The sequence below is a fragment of the Aplidium turbinatum genome, chromosome 6, assembly GCF_918807975.1.
Source record: "Aplidium turbinatum chromosome 6, kaAplTurb1.1, whole genome shotgun sequence".
Classification (NCBI taxonomy): domain Eukaryota; kingdom Metazoa; phylum Chordata; class Ascidiacea; order Aplousobranchia; family Polyclinidae; genus Aplidium; species Aplidium turbinatum.
In genome coordinates this window covers 6,676,317-6,694,015 of record NC_137477.1, presented here as the reverse complement: position 1 = coordinate 6,694,015, position 17,699 = coordinate 6,676,317, and the positions used below count along the sequence as shown (strand labels likewise).

At 36.9% G+C, this 17,699-nt stretch overlaps 1 protein-coding gene across 1 annotated transcript; it reads right to left on the bottom strand.

Annotated features, from left to right (window-relative positions):
- Window positions 1-1,307: 1,307 nt before the first annotated feature.
- Window positions 1,308-16,933, bottom strand: LOC145771617 (protein NDRG3-like). Its single transcript, XM_082583332.1, has 12 exons — window positions 16,681-16,933; window positions 15,721-15,847; window positions 15,321-15,441; window positions 14,316-14,378; window positions 13,652-13,712; window positions 13,384-13,470; window positions 12,147-12,203; window positions 11,211-11,317; window positions 10,122-10,284; window positions 8,871-8,958; window positions 7,223-7,336; window positions 1,308-3,033 (listed from the first exon to the last, which is right to left on the bottom strand). The coding sequence occupies exons 1-12, from the start codon at window positions 16,750-16,752 to the stop codon at window positions 2,933-2,935; spliced, it is 1,161 nt and encodes a 386-aa protein (XP_082439458.1). The 5' UTR covers window positions 16,753-16,933; the 3' UTR covers window positions 1,308-2,932.
- Window positions 16,934-17,699: the final 766 nt, after the last annotated feature.

The following is a 17,699-nucleotide window of genomic DNA, read 5'->3' as shown; positions in this document are numbered from 1 at the left end:
ATCATCATCACGTGCCGTCTCCGATCCGAAGGTTGGCTGTCATTTTCTTCCACAAGTCACGTTCTTTCGCTACTCTTTTTGTTTCTCCGATGCTTGACAAATCAGCCCACTGTATTACGTCATCTCCCCATGTTCGTTTCCTTCTTCCCCTGCACTTCTTTCCTTCCACCATACCTTCAATAACCAGTTGATGTAGCTGTCCCGCCGATCCGCTCAAAATATGTCCTGCAAATTTCATCTTTTGTTTTGCTAAGTCGTTTGCCCATCTATCTTGCACTCCAATTCTTTTCCTAATGGCTTCGTTTGTAATGTGTTTTTTATATGATATTTTTAATATTCTTCTGTAGCACCAGAGTTGAAAAGCATTAATATTTTTGTGAATTTCTTTGCTGCAGGTCCAACTTTCACTTTCATATGACATGACTGGTTTGATGTAACAAGATATCAGTTTCAGTTTTAATTGTAAATTTATATCTCCTCTTAAAAATTCCTTGAATTACGATAGAATTACGATTTTTCGTTGATTTCCACAAGCCCTTCTTTCATGGTGCTTGGTTTATTTTTCCCTGTTATTGGAGCCTATTTTTCGCTGATATGTTTGCAGGTCACTACTGTTGCCTGTATTGCGATGTGTCAAACATTTTCTTGTTTACTGAAGCTGTTAACTGCAACTTGCATCTTGCAAGATATCTTTTGTGAAGCGAAATAACAACACCATACTCTTGCTTGGCGATAAATATTCTGATGAAGCCGCTCGCCTCGCTACAAGTGCGTAAAACAGGTGGCCTCATTTATTAGGCATTGTTAAAGAAGTCAAAAGTGTTGTTAAAGGAGCTTGGCGTGGCAGTAGCGTTGTTCTATTAATTTTGTTGCTGCGATATTCTAAGATAAATATTAACAACATGTAACGCTGGATACTGAGTACGACATGATTTCTTTTCTCGCATAAGAATCAACCTACCTAAAATTTTATTAGTGCGGCCCGCCACAGCTCTCCTTAGTACCAACGAGGCCCGCGTGCAAAAAAGGTTGATGACCCATGGCCTATGTTATTTTCTCAACGGTTCCGGTTATACCTGGCTGTAAGCACAATGCAAATGATTGCTACACCAGTGACTGCTCAACTTTTTTATGGCAGATGTAGAGCTCCCTCACTTGGTAGAGCTTACGTATTATATTAGACTTGGAGTGGCGCCCTTTTCTATGAACCTGATTCTTTAACCTAGTGCAATGTCTGTACTGTATTGTCATCTCTTTGTGTTTGTTATCTGCGTAATTGTTGTGTAAAAAAAATAAAATAACCACCATTGCCTGAAGTTGGTTTTTATCACCACAAAAATTATGGACACGTACGGCGCAGCAGCACAACACAAAAGCTAACGACAAAAATGCATGGTGCGAGCAAACAAGAGGCTCATTTTCCAGGTGGCGTAACAAGCAACATGAAACAGAGTGATTTCACCAGCCCGCAGGTGAACAGAATCACAACATTACGGTGCCAGACAGATGCAGAAAAACAAACGGCAAACTAAATGTATGGTCGTGAAATGCCATATGACTTGTTGCTTTTCTTTGTACAGGATAGTGTATTTGTACACAGTAGACGATGATTTACAATTCTCGATATAACTCAATGGAGGTTTGTGAGTGTGCTGAAATGCAGGCGGAAGTCCACATAATCAAGGATTACCCGTTGTGCATACTACCTCATGGTATGGAGAGCTCCATTGACGGGTGACACCAGGCAATGGCTATGGGCTAACCGACAGGAGCCTTGATATATAACGACAACACGAAAACACGAAGTTATGATATTTCACCATTAGACTACCATACCGATATTTTAGTGTGTTTGTAGTCAAGCCAGCACTATTCATGTATTATGAAACATACAAGGCTGGATTTATCATAATTCAAACCGTTGAAGTGCTATATTTCAACATGCAACAAGGTTGGATCAAGGTAGTTCAAATAATTTACGATTCAGAAAGGACCAATAAACTGTTCAATTTTTAATGCTTACAAAGATTGGTGCAGGATTGCATAACGGCCAATAGTTTTGAAAACATTTGGTGCAAATCTGCATTTTTTTTACTTCAACAAAATAAACATCACGATAGCAGGCCTACACTATTAGCGGCGAAAAACAATTAGCAAATAACAGCTTAAAATAAACAAATTGCCCTCACCCAAGATGACTCCGAGACGCCAAAACCGGACGTCGATGGAACCAACCCAACAAGATCAAAACGAATAGGGCTTTGTAAGCAACTTCACATTTACCTTGTCAAATCTTCAATTTTTTTTTTAATTTTACAATTACTCGATTCAACGAATTATGTTAGCACGATTTAAAATATGGTGACTTTCGCGCGCATTGTGTCAAAACTGCTAACCGAGAAACATGTGAATTAAAACCGCACTCAAAATTAGGTAGTCTGCGACTCTGTGTAGCCAGCCAATTTTACATACACATTCCTACAAGAATGAATGAAATTTCTCAATTAACAGCATGAAGCTACACAGGCCAAAAATTTAAGAAATAATATCGCTTCTTTGCAAGTAGATTAGTAGAATCAGCAGTTCCAGGCGTAAATCTACTCAAAACAATCATTACACAGCGCATAATCGCACTTGGCAAGTACATGTTTAGCTGTAGAAAAACCAATCTCATGTTTAAAATGTCACAGTTTGAACTAGGAAGTAGATACTGGTTTGAGAACAGACTCATGTGATCATGAACAGTTTGAACTTTGTATTCCAAATGTTAACATCTTCGTACAATTTACACGGTTGCAAAAACCAAAGTTGTTTTTGCATGTCGCATGCAAATCAAAGAAGTTATTTCTTCCAACTTTGTGTGAGTCATTTGCAATACGATATGCTGTTCTCTTTGTAAAATTTTTTGTCACAGTTAGAAAAACAAGGTCTTTTAACAGACAGCACCAGGCACAAGTTGTGCTTTGTCAGACTGGCCTGTAGCGTTCTTCATCATTCCTTGAGCGCCAGAGCCGACTTGTCCAGCTGTAGCATCTAAAATTAGTAGCGATTTAAAATGGACATCAATACAAAGCCTTCAGAATTGTTTGCAAATTTTACAGTTAACTCTTCGACGTTATGATATTATGTTTTAATGCATAATGCCCACAACAATGGACCATCGTTTTGTGTGTCTCCAGCTTACCACCCAGTGCAGCAAATAGGACCTTTCAATATACAACTCCGTCGCAATACAATGTGTCGATCTGTGGTGTATCAACCAAATTTAGAAGACTCGATAGAAGAAAGCATAATGATAATAAAGGTCAAGAAAAGAAAATATCTTCTGACCAGTGTCAAACCCACAACAATGCTTGATATGAACGACTCGGTTACATGTCTTGTAATACAAACAACTGACTGGTGTGAAAATCAATTTGTTTGTATGATAATAATAGTATGTTTTATACAGCGCTGTAACCATTGCAGATATGCATTGCTCTCAGCGTTTTCCAAAACAGAGAGCGTCAGCGCAGCTGTAGGAGAAAAATCAATTATTTTGTCCATCAGGATGAAAATTTCTACCTCAAGCTACTGCTGTGGTCGCTGTGAGTGAGATAACTTCAACTAAACTTCGGTACTGCCATTTGCTTTCACCAAATGCTGGCATTTGCACAACAACTTAACCTCTTAGTGTAATTTATTAAGAATCGATTTCGCTATAGTAATAGCATCTTCAGCTTATTCAAATAGAAATTCGGTAAAAACTAAACTTCGGTGCACTGCATGTTCAAACTGAAATGTTGCTGATGCAATGCCTTAACAATTACTACTGCAATACGCCTGACATATAATTGTGTGTTGAGAACACTATACCTATACCACCAACACAAACTTATAAATCATTATCTCACCTTTAAAACTGGATTCTTTTGGCTTGAAAAATATAATTAGAACTCCTAAGTCGTGAAAGTACCGCACTACATAAGCTGCATCTTGACAAGGTTTTTCTCTGACTGATCTGCCCGTTTTACCAATACAGTACTAAAGCAGCTGGCGTGCTTACATAAACCTTTTGTGGTTATCAAAAACTAGCCAAGACTAACTTCTTCAGGTAAACAACAACTTAAACAAGCTTCCTAAAAAAACTATTAAACAACTTAGCTAATGTAATGGAGTAGGCTATGCTAGACTGCAGTGCTGTAAAGAACAATTATCCTTTGTTTTATCTAAAATGATCCAAGTCGTCACGTACATCTTATTTTCTAAAATCGTGTATTTTGCAATGTATCACCGTAGAACGCCTCTCTCATGTACACTAGGGTGAAGTGAAAATAACTTTTTCGAGAAATTCAAAAACATAGCCTCCTAAAACGTTGCTTTTGTTCATGAAAAACACATTTGTGAAAAATAAAAATAAAAAAAATAATGTCTTGATGAATCTCAATCCACAAATCAAAGATGGCCGCCAACTTTCCTTGAAAATACAGTAAATTTACCATAACTTTGCCAATACTTGCCCAATTTTCATCATATTTCAACAAGCTTTCCTTGTTCATGTCATAAAACACTAGAAATACATATGATGACAGCGTGAGCAAATTATGACGTCACCAAATCCAATATGGCAGCCAAATTCAGTTTTTTTGCATTTTTTCCATTTCTACTATTTCTTCTTTCATTTTTTTATAGATATATAGGCTACGTTCTCTTCTTTAATGGGTATGATTGCGTATTGCAGACATGTTCAAAAGTGTTCATCTTATACCAGAAATAGTTACAGTCGTGTCCATATTAATTGACTCAAGCCATGTTATTCAGTTAGCCTATATTGCAATGTGTCGTAGAATTTCTGATAAATCAAAGAAATGCCAGGCAAATGATTATTGGTAGAATTGATAAAGCAGAAACACAAAAGCTAGAAAAAAGAAACAAAAGGAGAACATTGTTAAAGCATTGTGAAATGACCCCAAGAAGTTGTGCAACTCAGTCGTCTGCATCATCTCAGGTTTATCATAGTGACAGTAACAGTGACACAGAATGTCCTAACAATAGTGGTACATATATATTTGCTTCCTGTCCAAAGAAGAGAAAGGTCTTCCCCAAATCTTTGCAAACAATGGCAACCATTTGTGACAGATATGGAGTCTCAGATAGGGCAGCAGGCCAGCAGAAGCCATAGCGAGTTCTGTTCATGCTGATGTTCAAGGCGGCAACTCCTTGGTGATCAACAGAAGCAAAGTTCGCAGGGAAAGGATGAAGAAACGCACAGCTTTGTCAGGTGAAGTCAGCACAAAGATTACAGGTTTATATTTTGATGGCCAAAAAGATAAGACAATGTTTAATGCAAAAGAGATTGATAGGTAAACCATAATGGTGTATCTGCCTGTTGCATGCCAATGAGATTCCTTTCAGGTATCTTTTTCAGAAGATAAATGGTCCAATTACTGGCCCCCATGGATTTGCAGGACCAATCGGCAAAGTCGTTCATACCTGTGATCGTCAACCACTGGTAAATTTTGACAAAATACCTTGTGATTTAGAGCACAAACTGCAACCCAAAGACTGCACCGATCAGAAGTATTTGTTTGAAATCTGTCTGGCTATTAGCAAAGGTTGTTGCTCCTTGGACCTTTCACTCAAATGCCCTGGTACAATTAATCAAGCAAGATGGCTGACTTTAACAAATCGCATATTGCGGTTGTTTTATTTCAACAGAAGCACCGTCCATAGAATTGAAGACTGTTGTCACTTTTATTTTGAAAGTGTATGCACCGATGTGGTTCTCTATTAAAAAGGCATCTTTGTGTACAGATGGAGCAAAACATGTCTACAACATGGTAGACAAGGCCAGATAACTTGAGGATGAGCTTAAGGAAGTTGTTATGAATGCTATCCAGAAAAATGCCTTTTTGCGCACCCTGAAAACTTTCTGCTGGCAATGTTGGCAGACGACAACATCAGTATCAGAGAACTGGCTCTCAGGCGATAACTGAAGTCCAGAGAACGCAAGAGCAGCAGTACAGTGCGAGTTTTTAGAGTGCCAACCTTGAACCTTCACGCTAGGAATTATATAGAAATAATTGACTGGCACTGAACTGGCACAAAGATATCACTGAACCTCCCCACACCAAAAACCTTAGCAATGAAGATTTGATTAATATGATCAAAACAAATCCATTCACGATGAGTCCTCTCACAGTTGAAAGTTTCCCCTGTGGAAACGCCATGTGGAACGCCATGTTAAGCTTGTGACAGAGGCTTCAGACTCCGTTTGTGGAGAAGATAACAGAGATGGTTTCATCAGGGCTCGATTAGAGAGCAGGCGCAAAATGCTAAAGTTTGATAGCAAGGCTGATTTCAAAGTTTAGAATTTCAGTGAAGGTTACTTTAAACAGGTCATTCTGGGGTGAAATTCATATTCCTTGGACTATCCAGAATGCCCTTGGGCGGCAAACGTATTCCATCCCCGGTTTGTCCCCTAAAGGGTTCACATGTAGGACTGCCTCCACGTGGCGTGAACTGGAAACGTTAATTCTACGGTCTTAACGGCTAAACGTCCTATCCTACTCTGTTGCAATTATTGAAGGTATTTTTGATTTCTAGATGAATACTATACTAAATAAAGCTTCCATCTGTATTTACTATTATCAAGAGGAACAAATCGTACCTACGACAGAAAACAGCATAACCATATAACTGTCAAACGTTGGAGCAAATCGAAAAAGAAGTGTGTAACATGGATAGGACATGTAAAAAACTGAATTTGGCGGCCATATTGGATTTGGTGACGTCATAATTTGCTCACGCTGTCATCATATGTATTTCTAGTGTTTTATGACATGAACGAGGAAAGCTTGTTAAAATATGATGAAAATTGGGCAAGTATTGGCAAAGTTATGGTGAATTTACTGTATTTTCAAGCAAAGTTGGCGGCCATCTTTGATTTGTGGATTGAGATTCATCAAGACATTATTTTTTTTTTACAAATGTGTTTTTCATGAACAAAAGCAACTTTTTAGGGGGCTATGTTTTTGAATTTCGCGAAAAAGTTATTTTCACTCCACCCTAATGTACACTAATAAATGGCTTATTATTATCAACAGTAATAATGACAACAGCAATCAACAGCAAATCCATAAGAAGCAGCGCTATACGGTTTAGCAAAAATGTACTTTTAAAACATTCTTAAAATGTTGAATTTCTGTCAAGTGGTTTGGGGGTGAGACTCAGTTTGACTCACCCATGGAGCCACCAGAGCAAGTACGAATCCGCTTTTGTTCTCCGTCAGAAGAGCCGATGGAACTGGCAGAAATCGTGCGGGAGCGGGCTAGCCTGGTCATGATTACTCCTGGAACTGTGAGAGAAAGAAACTGTTAATTCTTTAATCTTCATACAGTAAGCATAGGAGCCACGTTTATATAGGTGCGGAAACTTCAGTGAAGCAATGAAACAACTCGTATCTTTCTGCTTTTATTTTCGCATTCATCAGATGAACGCTCCAACAATTATCAGAAAAGTTCATAAAATCTACCGCGCTGCGAAAAACGCCCCCATGAAATAAACGTTGTTCAAATTTTTCAAAACCCACATTTTAATTACTCAAGTCACAAACACTTTTGCACGAAGTACGTGGACGAAGTTCTCGGAGAAACTCAACAAACTAGCGCCAACACAACGTCAAGATATTTGTTATTGCCGCTTAATTTTGTATTAATCTGCAAGACAACCGTACATTGCAGTAAAGAAACAGTCTTTGCGATAGTCAACATAATTTTTCAATAATATTTGTATTTTGTCCGCCTTTTTAATCTGTTTGAGTTAAGGAAACCACTCATCAAGCGCGAAGAAAGTTTTTGACATGAGTTCATTGATCTAACGTTACTGGTGATAGAAGTGATCGTATGAATTCTTCACGCTGCATTTGAACATCACCATGTTAATTATTAAGCAGAACTGCCCTGGTGAGCAGTCAATAACAACATATGTTATATTTTCGAAAATTATAATCGCAGAAGACGAACAAAAGAATATGATTGCTTAAACTAAGAAATAGAAGAAATCTTTTATCTGATAATCACAGAAATTGAAAGTGGTATTTTGCGAAATTGTATTTGATGTTAGGTTGGAAGATACGACCTCATGTTTTAAGACACAAAATTGAAATATCCATAGCTTTGCAGATGTTACCTGCGGTACAGAAAAAAATCAATAAGCACACCTTAAATTGATGATGGAGAAATGCAATCAGTTTTCTGCTACCGTCATAAAACTACTTTGAATGAAATCGGTCATATTTTGGCAAAGTATACATTAATATTGATTAATCCATCGCATTAGCCATAATATACAGTAGCTGCCCACGCTTCCAAGCTAAGCTTTTTTTTGTGAAAACTATAGCACTGAAGGCTTTTCGCTCTTTTCTCATCAAGTATTTTAAGTGTATCTGAAAATTAAAAATTACAAAATAGTGCAGAAAATTATCCATGTCGCCACCATTTTGGCGGCAAACGAAATGTCGTTGCATTATCTCAAATGGAGCTGTGGCTTTGTATTACAATGAATAATTAAAACCACTCTTGAGAGAATGCAATATTCGTTTAAGACTTTGTTCAAACCCACGCTTTGCCGCTGAAGAAACAATTTGAAACTGATTTAAGGTGTAAAAAAACGCAAAAATAGTAAAATGCGTTGTACAAGAAACAAAGCCAATGGCCAGTGAAAAGGGTATACGTCACTACGATATTTAAACAAACTGCAGTCAAAATATTTTTATCATCAATTTAAAATTTTATCAATTATTTAAATTTAATATCAACATCATTTATTTACATTTACAGTGAATCATCAATTATTGTATATCACATAAATGTCTTAGCTCAGCAACTTACTGTGGCCAAGACCCTGCAGGAAGTAAATGAGAGATTCGGACACTTTGGAAACCTGCTCTACAAGTACCATTCCTCCAGCGTCCGCCATCTGTGATGAAAACATAAATTTTAAGTAATGCGATCTAGCGTTGAAAAAACTCCGGATCAGATCTACTGATTTTGTTCAACTCATATGGTGTATTGCATTTTCGATAATTCACAGCCCGATGTACGGACCTCAAAATGGAAATTCTAACCTTCAAAGAGTCTGGAGTAAACGTTGGGATAAGACTACAAGACCAGAGGAGTTGAGTAATTTCAACACCTCACTTCCACCAAGGATCAGAGTTACCCCACAACGATTGGGTAAAGCTCAATCGTGTTTGCACTGGAGTGAGACATTTTAGATATAATATATTCAAGTGGGGTCTTGTCGAATCGTCATCCTGTGTATGTGAATCAGTCTCCCAAACCGCACAACACATCGTCCATCAATGCCACATTTACAGATCTTGAAATGAAAATGCCAATCTTACAGCGCTTGATAGCAACACAGTCCAGTGGCTGCAGTGCCTGGATGAAATACGTAACTGCTACCACCTCATACGTAAGAAGAAGAAGATAATTGGAAGTTCGAAGTAAAAGTTACCAAAGTGATCATTATAACACAAGTGCCATACCAGATAACCCACAACAAAAGCGCATGGTGAGTAGGTGGACCTGTTCATGACTCAGTAAACCTACTTCTCTCCAACATTATATTAAAAACCGTTTTAGAAACGTAGAATAGTTTTTGTCGTCATTTTCACGTGTTTATACTGAATACTTTTGCTAGCAAGTACTTCAATGTGGGGAGTCACCATAGGTAGGGACATGGCGCAACAGTTAGTGAGCTCGACTTTCGCCCTAGACACTATAGTTCAACTTTCGTGTTGAGTAGCTGCCACTTTATTCTCCACGTAGTTTTTTCAATGTCGGAACCAGATCATCATCATCCAAATTCGGATATAAAAACATCCTTGATTCCACTTTTAAAAATACTGAAGAAGCCACCTTGATAGCGGCAAAGGCTTTATCAATAAATTATACAAGTTTTCCATCCTGGCTGATTTTATTTACTTGTTTAAACCGTTCGGTTGCATCCTAAATGGAGGACATCCTTGCATCCTAAATGTGTAACTTTTCATTCTCAAAAACATCGAGAAACTGGAGCAGAGGATAAAAAACATCATGTTCTATAGTATCTCTACTTCAATGTAGTTTAGTTCTGACCTTGAGAAACGTCGATTTCTTGAGGTTAAGGCGTGAGTTGGTCTCCACAGCATCATCAACAAAAGGAGACATGTCCCCAACTAGAATGAGGGTCTGGCACTGCAGAGTTGTTTTGTCAGCTTGCTGTGGATCCACGGACCTTTGCAAATGTATTTCGTGGCGCCTAGAAAGTGAATAACAATCTTTTTTAAGAAAAAGTTCGGAAATTTAATTATTGACTATCATATCAATATTTTCTTCTCTCCATTGAATCGATGTAATAATGAAGCAAATTGTAGCAAATAGAGACTCTAGTGTGACGATGCGGGAAATCTCTCAGGGATAGAATCCATCAACTTGTCATAGCCTACGCAATGAGAGAGGTAAATTAATTGAAAATTAAAATGTAAAGACGTAAGAGCTCAATTAAGCTTGAATTTAAATTTAAAAAATTTATTAATCAAGTTTTTTACATAAGAAAAACCTTTTTGTCCAAGCCCATATTCAAACTGTAAAACATTTTACAATTCATATCCTTAAACAACTGCAAACTAACATAGAGCGATTTACACCACACTATTCAGACAGCAAATCAACAATTTTTTTACATTGATTCAACGTCAGCAGACATTGAATCAACGTAAAAACGGATGATTTTCTGTATGGTTGTGACTGTTTAGTTAACATTACGTTTATGGGTACCACATTGCGAGAGTTGCTGCAACAGACCATTCCAGCCAGCAAAAGCTGCAGTTTTTACAGTTTCAACATCGCCCATGCAAAAAATGATTTTTTGCTGTCTTGGCTCCTACGATTCTGGCACAGAAGTTAGAATTGATTGCATTCGCACTTGCACGTTGCAATCAATCAGCGTTCTGTACCACGTTCTTCATTTGCATTTTCTGCGTTTCTTTGCATGACTATATAGGGTTGCGTCCACGCTTAAAGTTAGTGAGTAAAATAAAGGTCAGTTTGTCCCAATTTGTTAATTGTACTGTTGTTAAACATATCGACAGTCCGTCTGTTAGTTCTTCCTAAACTTCTGTTTCTTTTTATATGTCTGTAAAATAAAGCCATGCGACACAGCTCGCGCAAAGACATTCAAATTACTTTTCAAATTCGTGGAAGAACATGCGAACATTCTCTTCCACCATGTTTTGTTTGAAGTGTTTGCGGTGCGCTTCCAAAAGATCATGATCCATTCGGTCTAATTCATCCTGGAACAAAATTGAGGATGTTATTCGCGATCTAACGACAAGGGGGGATGAAAAGGGGATGAGAAGATAAAGTTCTCATTATATTTATACTGAGCCTTCGGCACTAACGAGAGTAGGGTGGCCAGTTCCTTTCTCTCGGCCGCATTTTCTTCAGCAGCTACGCCCATCTAAGTTATTGCACCCTGGATAGAGCGATGTTTTTAACAACAGGCAGCCGGGAGTCAAACCAGGATCGCATGATTGGAACGCGAGCGCCTTATCCGCTGCGTCGTCCCACCTTTGAGTTAATTGAAAGTTTCGTGGGTGTAAAAATTGATTTAACACAACAAAGTGTTTTGTTATCAAACCAGGGCAATATTGTGAAAACTCTATCGTGTGATTTGTTTGAGTCAGGTTTCTGCCAGTGTACAACTCTTCTGCTGTGACACCAAAGACAGAGTGGGCACTGACCTGGGTGCTCAACAGAGGTGTACGAAACAGACAAAAATAAAAACAACTTCGCATATTTTCGAAAATGTTGAGATGTGTTTACATCAGAGATACGTGGGCTGTTTTGAAAGTTGATATTCCTGGATCGCTGTTGTTGCATACGATTACATTTAAACAAGACAATGAGTCAAATGCTGATACCACATCGCACTCCGTCGGCTTAATTAAATTCCAATGAATACCACTACGACAAGGTTACGAGGTGAATAAGAACAAAACGACGACAAAATAATGCTAAGATAACTTACAAAAATCTTAATAGCTTCATGTCATGTCAACCCGTTTAGATCGCTTCTTTTAGGAACGAAAAATTTTGAGTTTATAAAAAGTTTTCACTTACCTTGGTGAAGTGATAGTTGAGCACTTTCTCGCTAAATGGAGTCGCGATATTGGTGATCTGAAGTAAACAATAGATATAAAAATGCGATCAATAATTAGAACTTGACGGTGCAAGTAAACAACTAAACATCATATAAAAAGAAGATTATCGAACAGCCATAGCTTGAACAAACTTAATTAATTTTTGCTGGATTGAATAAAGGAACAACTGGAAGTCGTGAGAATTTCATACTGTATGACATCTTTAACAAAACGCACAGAAATGAATTAAATAAAATATATTCAATTAGAGCTAATGACAAGAGAAATCAAACCAAATCATGTTCATGCAAAGCGGAAAACGTCTTCAACCGGGACAACGCCCACACAGCGACTTTGTTTACATCGCTTCTTCGTGTCGAAAGAGCGAGCAAACACACACGTCAGTGATCACGTGACACAACAAGAGATGGCTCCCAAGCGTTGATGATATTTACACATTAGCCTGCCAGGATAGTACAATGCCACGTTTGTCAAATCGAAGTTTATTGTGCGAATGAGCCAAAGCTTATGAAAGGTTGAGTCAACAAAAAGTGAAGTAATAAAAGACAATCTCATGTTATGGAAATGACACTTTCCCATGGCTTGATGATAACAAACTTTTATTTCTTGTCAAAATACTATTTGTTCTGTGTCACCAAATTAACTGCTTCAGGCAAAAAGAAACTTTTTTTTTGTCGATTCAACAATTAACTACGTTGTGCATACGAAACATATTTGCGAGTCCAAACAATTATTTTGCAAACGCATGTGCCCATTAAACCTTTGCAACTAATTGCTGCTAACTTCGCAACACAAACACATCATTTTATCCAGGATTTTATCAAACAACATGTATTTTATGTTTCAAGTACGGTAATATGGTACGTCAGAAACTTAGAAGCGAAATGAGCAACATGAAATTTGTGTTGATTGGCGAAATAAACATGGTTACGATGTAAAATTCCTGGAACAAGCAATCAATAAAAACACACGTAAGCTAGTCTGCTCACTGATAACTTCTTGTTACCTCAGCAAGATTACACACCTGTGTTGTTGTCTCACGAATGGATCGCATAATTTTGGGAGATTAAAACAGGCCGAGCAACGTTGACTTTAGTTGCTATTTTTGCACGTTTTAAACAGTCACATAGGTCACTACAACTAATTGGTAGATTGATTTAAAAAAAATAGTTTAGCAAAATACAGCAGCTTTTCACCTTCTCCCCAAACCATGACAGGTTGCTGACACTTGAAACTGTGGGATTGACTAGGAACAAGCCTTCGACCAAACTTGGGTTTTTCATCTGCAATAGAAAGTAATTGTAGAAACTTTGGTGAAGCAATGAGGAACATATTTGCATGATGTTGATTTGTATGATTAAACTAATATATATTCTTTGGAAGTAAGCGAAGTTTTCAAGTCTTTAAAATTTTACTTTTGCGGAACAAAGACTTATATATAGATTGAAATGCGACATTACTTACAGCAAATCTGATGAATATGTTCGCTCCAGCACCTGTCCCAACGCAAACGGCGCTCTCAAGTCTACAAAAGCAATATCACGGCTTGTTTATCCAGAAGTCTAATCTTACATTGCAAGATAAGACTGTTTTTCAAAATTCGAGCATTTGGAACAACATGACTTCGATTTCGTTCAACAAGATCTTTGAGACTTTGACAATTGCTTGTTTTCTACAATTTCCATTTGAATGAAAAAGCACAAGCAAAGTCAACTTAGGATTATGATTGCTCTTGGCACTTTTTATGTAGACAGACACACTATAGTCTTCGTCAAATCTTAAATAGGCATTTACTTTTAGTGGCTCCACACAAATACTCACCATTGTATCTTAACCACTGGAATGCAATGAAAGTGGTATCTTTCATGATCACAAGTTTATGACTGTCATACTGATTGACATCAGTGTTTCAATTTGGTTTTAGGCTACCACCATGTGAAACACGGTGAAGCGTATTTGAAAAAAATAATCTTTGTACTGACTTTATGGTGTAGTATAACACTGCACAATCCAAATTCTCAAACAGCGTTTTGGCTTTATGATTGCAAGAAAAAAAAGGGATTTTTCCATTTAAGTTCATTTCAAACAGCACATTTTGTTGCAAGTTATTAAAAACAAAACTGCTTACCCGAAATGGGAGTATATCTGTGGAATCATCTCAGCTAAGTGTTCCATTGATGGGTAGACATACCTGCATGAAAAAGTTAACAGATAGGCTATTATGACTATAGCACAGTTTACAAACTAGATCCAAAAACAATCACTTATCAGGATATGTGTAATGTGCATAGAGTATATAACTCTATCAGCAATGAGTTTTAATTAAGTAAAAAATATATCAAGATTGTGACTAAAAATGTATATACATATTCTTTTTGAATTCTATTTTTTGATTCTATTTGAATAAGACCTTCTGATGATCCGTTAGGTGAAACAATTTGTAAAGGCTTCAGATAGTAATAACTATATTTGATTTAATTTGCTCTGCTTTGCTTTTTTGCTTAGCATTGAGCACTTTTTTGTAGTATTGATAGTTTTCATTTTTTATACATATTCTTATATTATTATGGTTCATTATCCAACAAAAATCGTTTCGAATTAAAGGGACAGAACTGAAGAAAACAGTTATATATATATTCAAAGAAAGCAAATTTGATTCATATCGAAGTCAATATGAACTATATCAGAAAAGGTCAACAAGGTTGAAATCTAATTATTGAAATGCTCTCTGCTATCTCAATTTTGAAAACGTTGTCAGTGATATTCAGGTAGATTGTAGAATATGCTTCAATTAGGCTCCATAAAGTAATTCATTACTATTCGAAAGGGATTTTAATAGTTGACTGCAACAGGCTACATGTGAGTCGTGTATTTTCCACTTGAATCAAAATTAACAAAAAACAGCTGAAAACATCCTGACTGCCCTAATCCTGAAAAAGGGACTTTCTGTGAAGGCTCTTTGCTTACTATAAATTTACTCATATGTTACAAAATAAAGTAATTTTAATCAAAGCTACTGATACCATAAAGGATACCATACTATCATAAGCTATTGCAATTCACCAGACAACTTTAATCAAGCACACAATTTACAAAAATGAAACTTTTGAGCATTTAAATATAAAATTTTTACCCTGCAGGTAATGGATCCGCATTTTCTTCTTGACCGGGCAAATCAATTTGGTAAATACAGTATTTCTGCACAACCGGCATCATTGGTTCACTGTTGATAAGAGATCCATAGTTTGATATCGCTGCAGTAAAAAGCGCATACATTTTAAAATTTTCTCATCAAGAAAGTTAAACCTCTGCAAGTCTGCAACTTTTACCACACAAGAGGTTCTTGATACACATAGTGTTTAACACTATAAGATGCTTGGAATAAACAAACTGTAACACACTGTTTGGCAAAACAGTCTAATTCTTTACTATATTTGTCTATAAGAATATTTTTGCAAAATTTTTAAAGCTCTGCACTTCAAAACCAACAAAATATCTTGGTTAGGAAAATCACAAATGTATTCAAGACTTACAATTCAATCCAACATCGTGAAGTGTTACCATTGCATGTGGTGCAGACTTATCTCCTTGTATCGTTACATGGAATTGGGTTGGATGTGCAGTGCCAGAACGAGTAAATGTGCAATCAACAACATCACGCTGCAAAAAACACAAACTTAAACATGTTTTACTCATTTTTATTTTGTATTTATAATCAAGGATGTTATGTTTGGAAATACTAATGGAAAACAAACACCAATTCTTAACATGTTAGGCTATATCATATAATACAAAATAACTGCAAACTTTAGTTTTAATTAAAACCCAGTGGTTGTATCAAACTATATTTCACTATCTTAAATATATAAGTTGTTAACCGTTGTCCACCTGGATAGGTCAGCTGATTAAAATGTCAACTTTATGAACAAAGAAACAAAAGATCATTGATTGATTGACTGGGAATCTTCATTATACTGTAGGGAGAATACTTCTTTCTGTCAATCTTATTAACTGAGCCTGCTTCAATGCTCAAGGCCTCCACAGTCCACATGAATGCACAACTAGTAAAATTAAGCTTGCAAAGAGATTTTCTCAAAGGAAAAAATTTTCACAATTAATCAAGTTTTTAAAGCTTATAAAAACTCTGTATTTAACATTATGGTTACGGAGCTGGTATACAAGTCCCCCCCTCCTTGGTAACTCATGACAAAGACAGGACTCGACCAAACATATAGGGTGAAACTATTTTACCTTTGCTTTACTGTTCACACACTTCAATCCACATGTTTTGGTCAATTCCTATTTGTCATAAGTTACCCGGGGGGGGGGACTTGTATACCAGCTCCAATATTACTATTAGTTTCAGTACCGTACCGGTAAGTGAGAAGCTACTGGTAATTAATGTTAGATACCGGGGCGGTACACCTGTAATGTATATTACCTTTCACTTCTAAGGCAATGCTAAGTAGCGTACAATACAAGATCAAACTTACCTCAAGATTGTCAATGTCTGTCTTACTAATCAAGGGACGATTTAAAGCAACTTTAACATCTGCAAGCTCCATGACTGTGGGATCTCAGAGTAATAAACAAGACGTCGAAGCAAAACTTTTTCCAGGACAAAGTTACAGCAGGAGATGAAGAATAACTTTGATTATTCAAAAAAACAAGCAAAACATAAATTTCAAGCAGTTGGTTCGAACAATTTTCAAACGGCAATTGTCAAACAGTTAACTAAGCTTAAATATATCTGTAACATTATTCAACTGTAAATGGCATGTAACCAGTAGCGTAGCCAGGAATTTTGAAAGGGGGAGTTTTCGCCTAAAACGACACCCAGCGGCGGGGGGTCTGGGGAGCCTCCCCCAGAAAATTTTGAAAAATTACTTTGAATTTGGTGCATTCTGAGAGCATTTTCAACAAAAATGTGGGTATGAATATTACTGCAAAATAGTGCTGTCCGGTGGCATAGCAAAAGGATAAATCATGTTTTCTTCGGCATTTTTCGGAAATAAAACTGTAAGTGTCTATGTTTTCTTGTTGCTAATTCCTGGCTGAGATGTTTGAATGTTTGGTATTGGCAAAACTCACTCTTTTAATGCAGTTTTGTATAAAACTAGGCAATTTTTTTTAGACTGAAAGCATCATTCTCAATATCGTGACGTCACACGCGTGCCAAAGGGGGGTTATAACCCCCAAAACGCCCCCTTTGGCTACGCCACTGCATGTAACCTAAATGAAAAAGCTAGTGCTACAAAGAACAAATTTTTAAGGTTACCTCCAACATAAGACTACTTGAGATGAGACTATTCGCTACATTAAGCCTAAACATAAACAAAAGTAGTCTATTTAAATCACTTTATTCCATTTAGCTGCAATGAGCACGTTTGATTTCCTTGCAACCATTTGCAAGCATTCAAGTAGAACACCATTTGAACAAGGCTAACCGAAGCTCAAGTAAGTTTGGCAATGCAGACACATGTCCCCAGCACACAAGCTTTAAGATTAATTT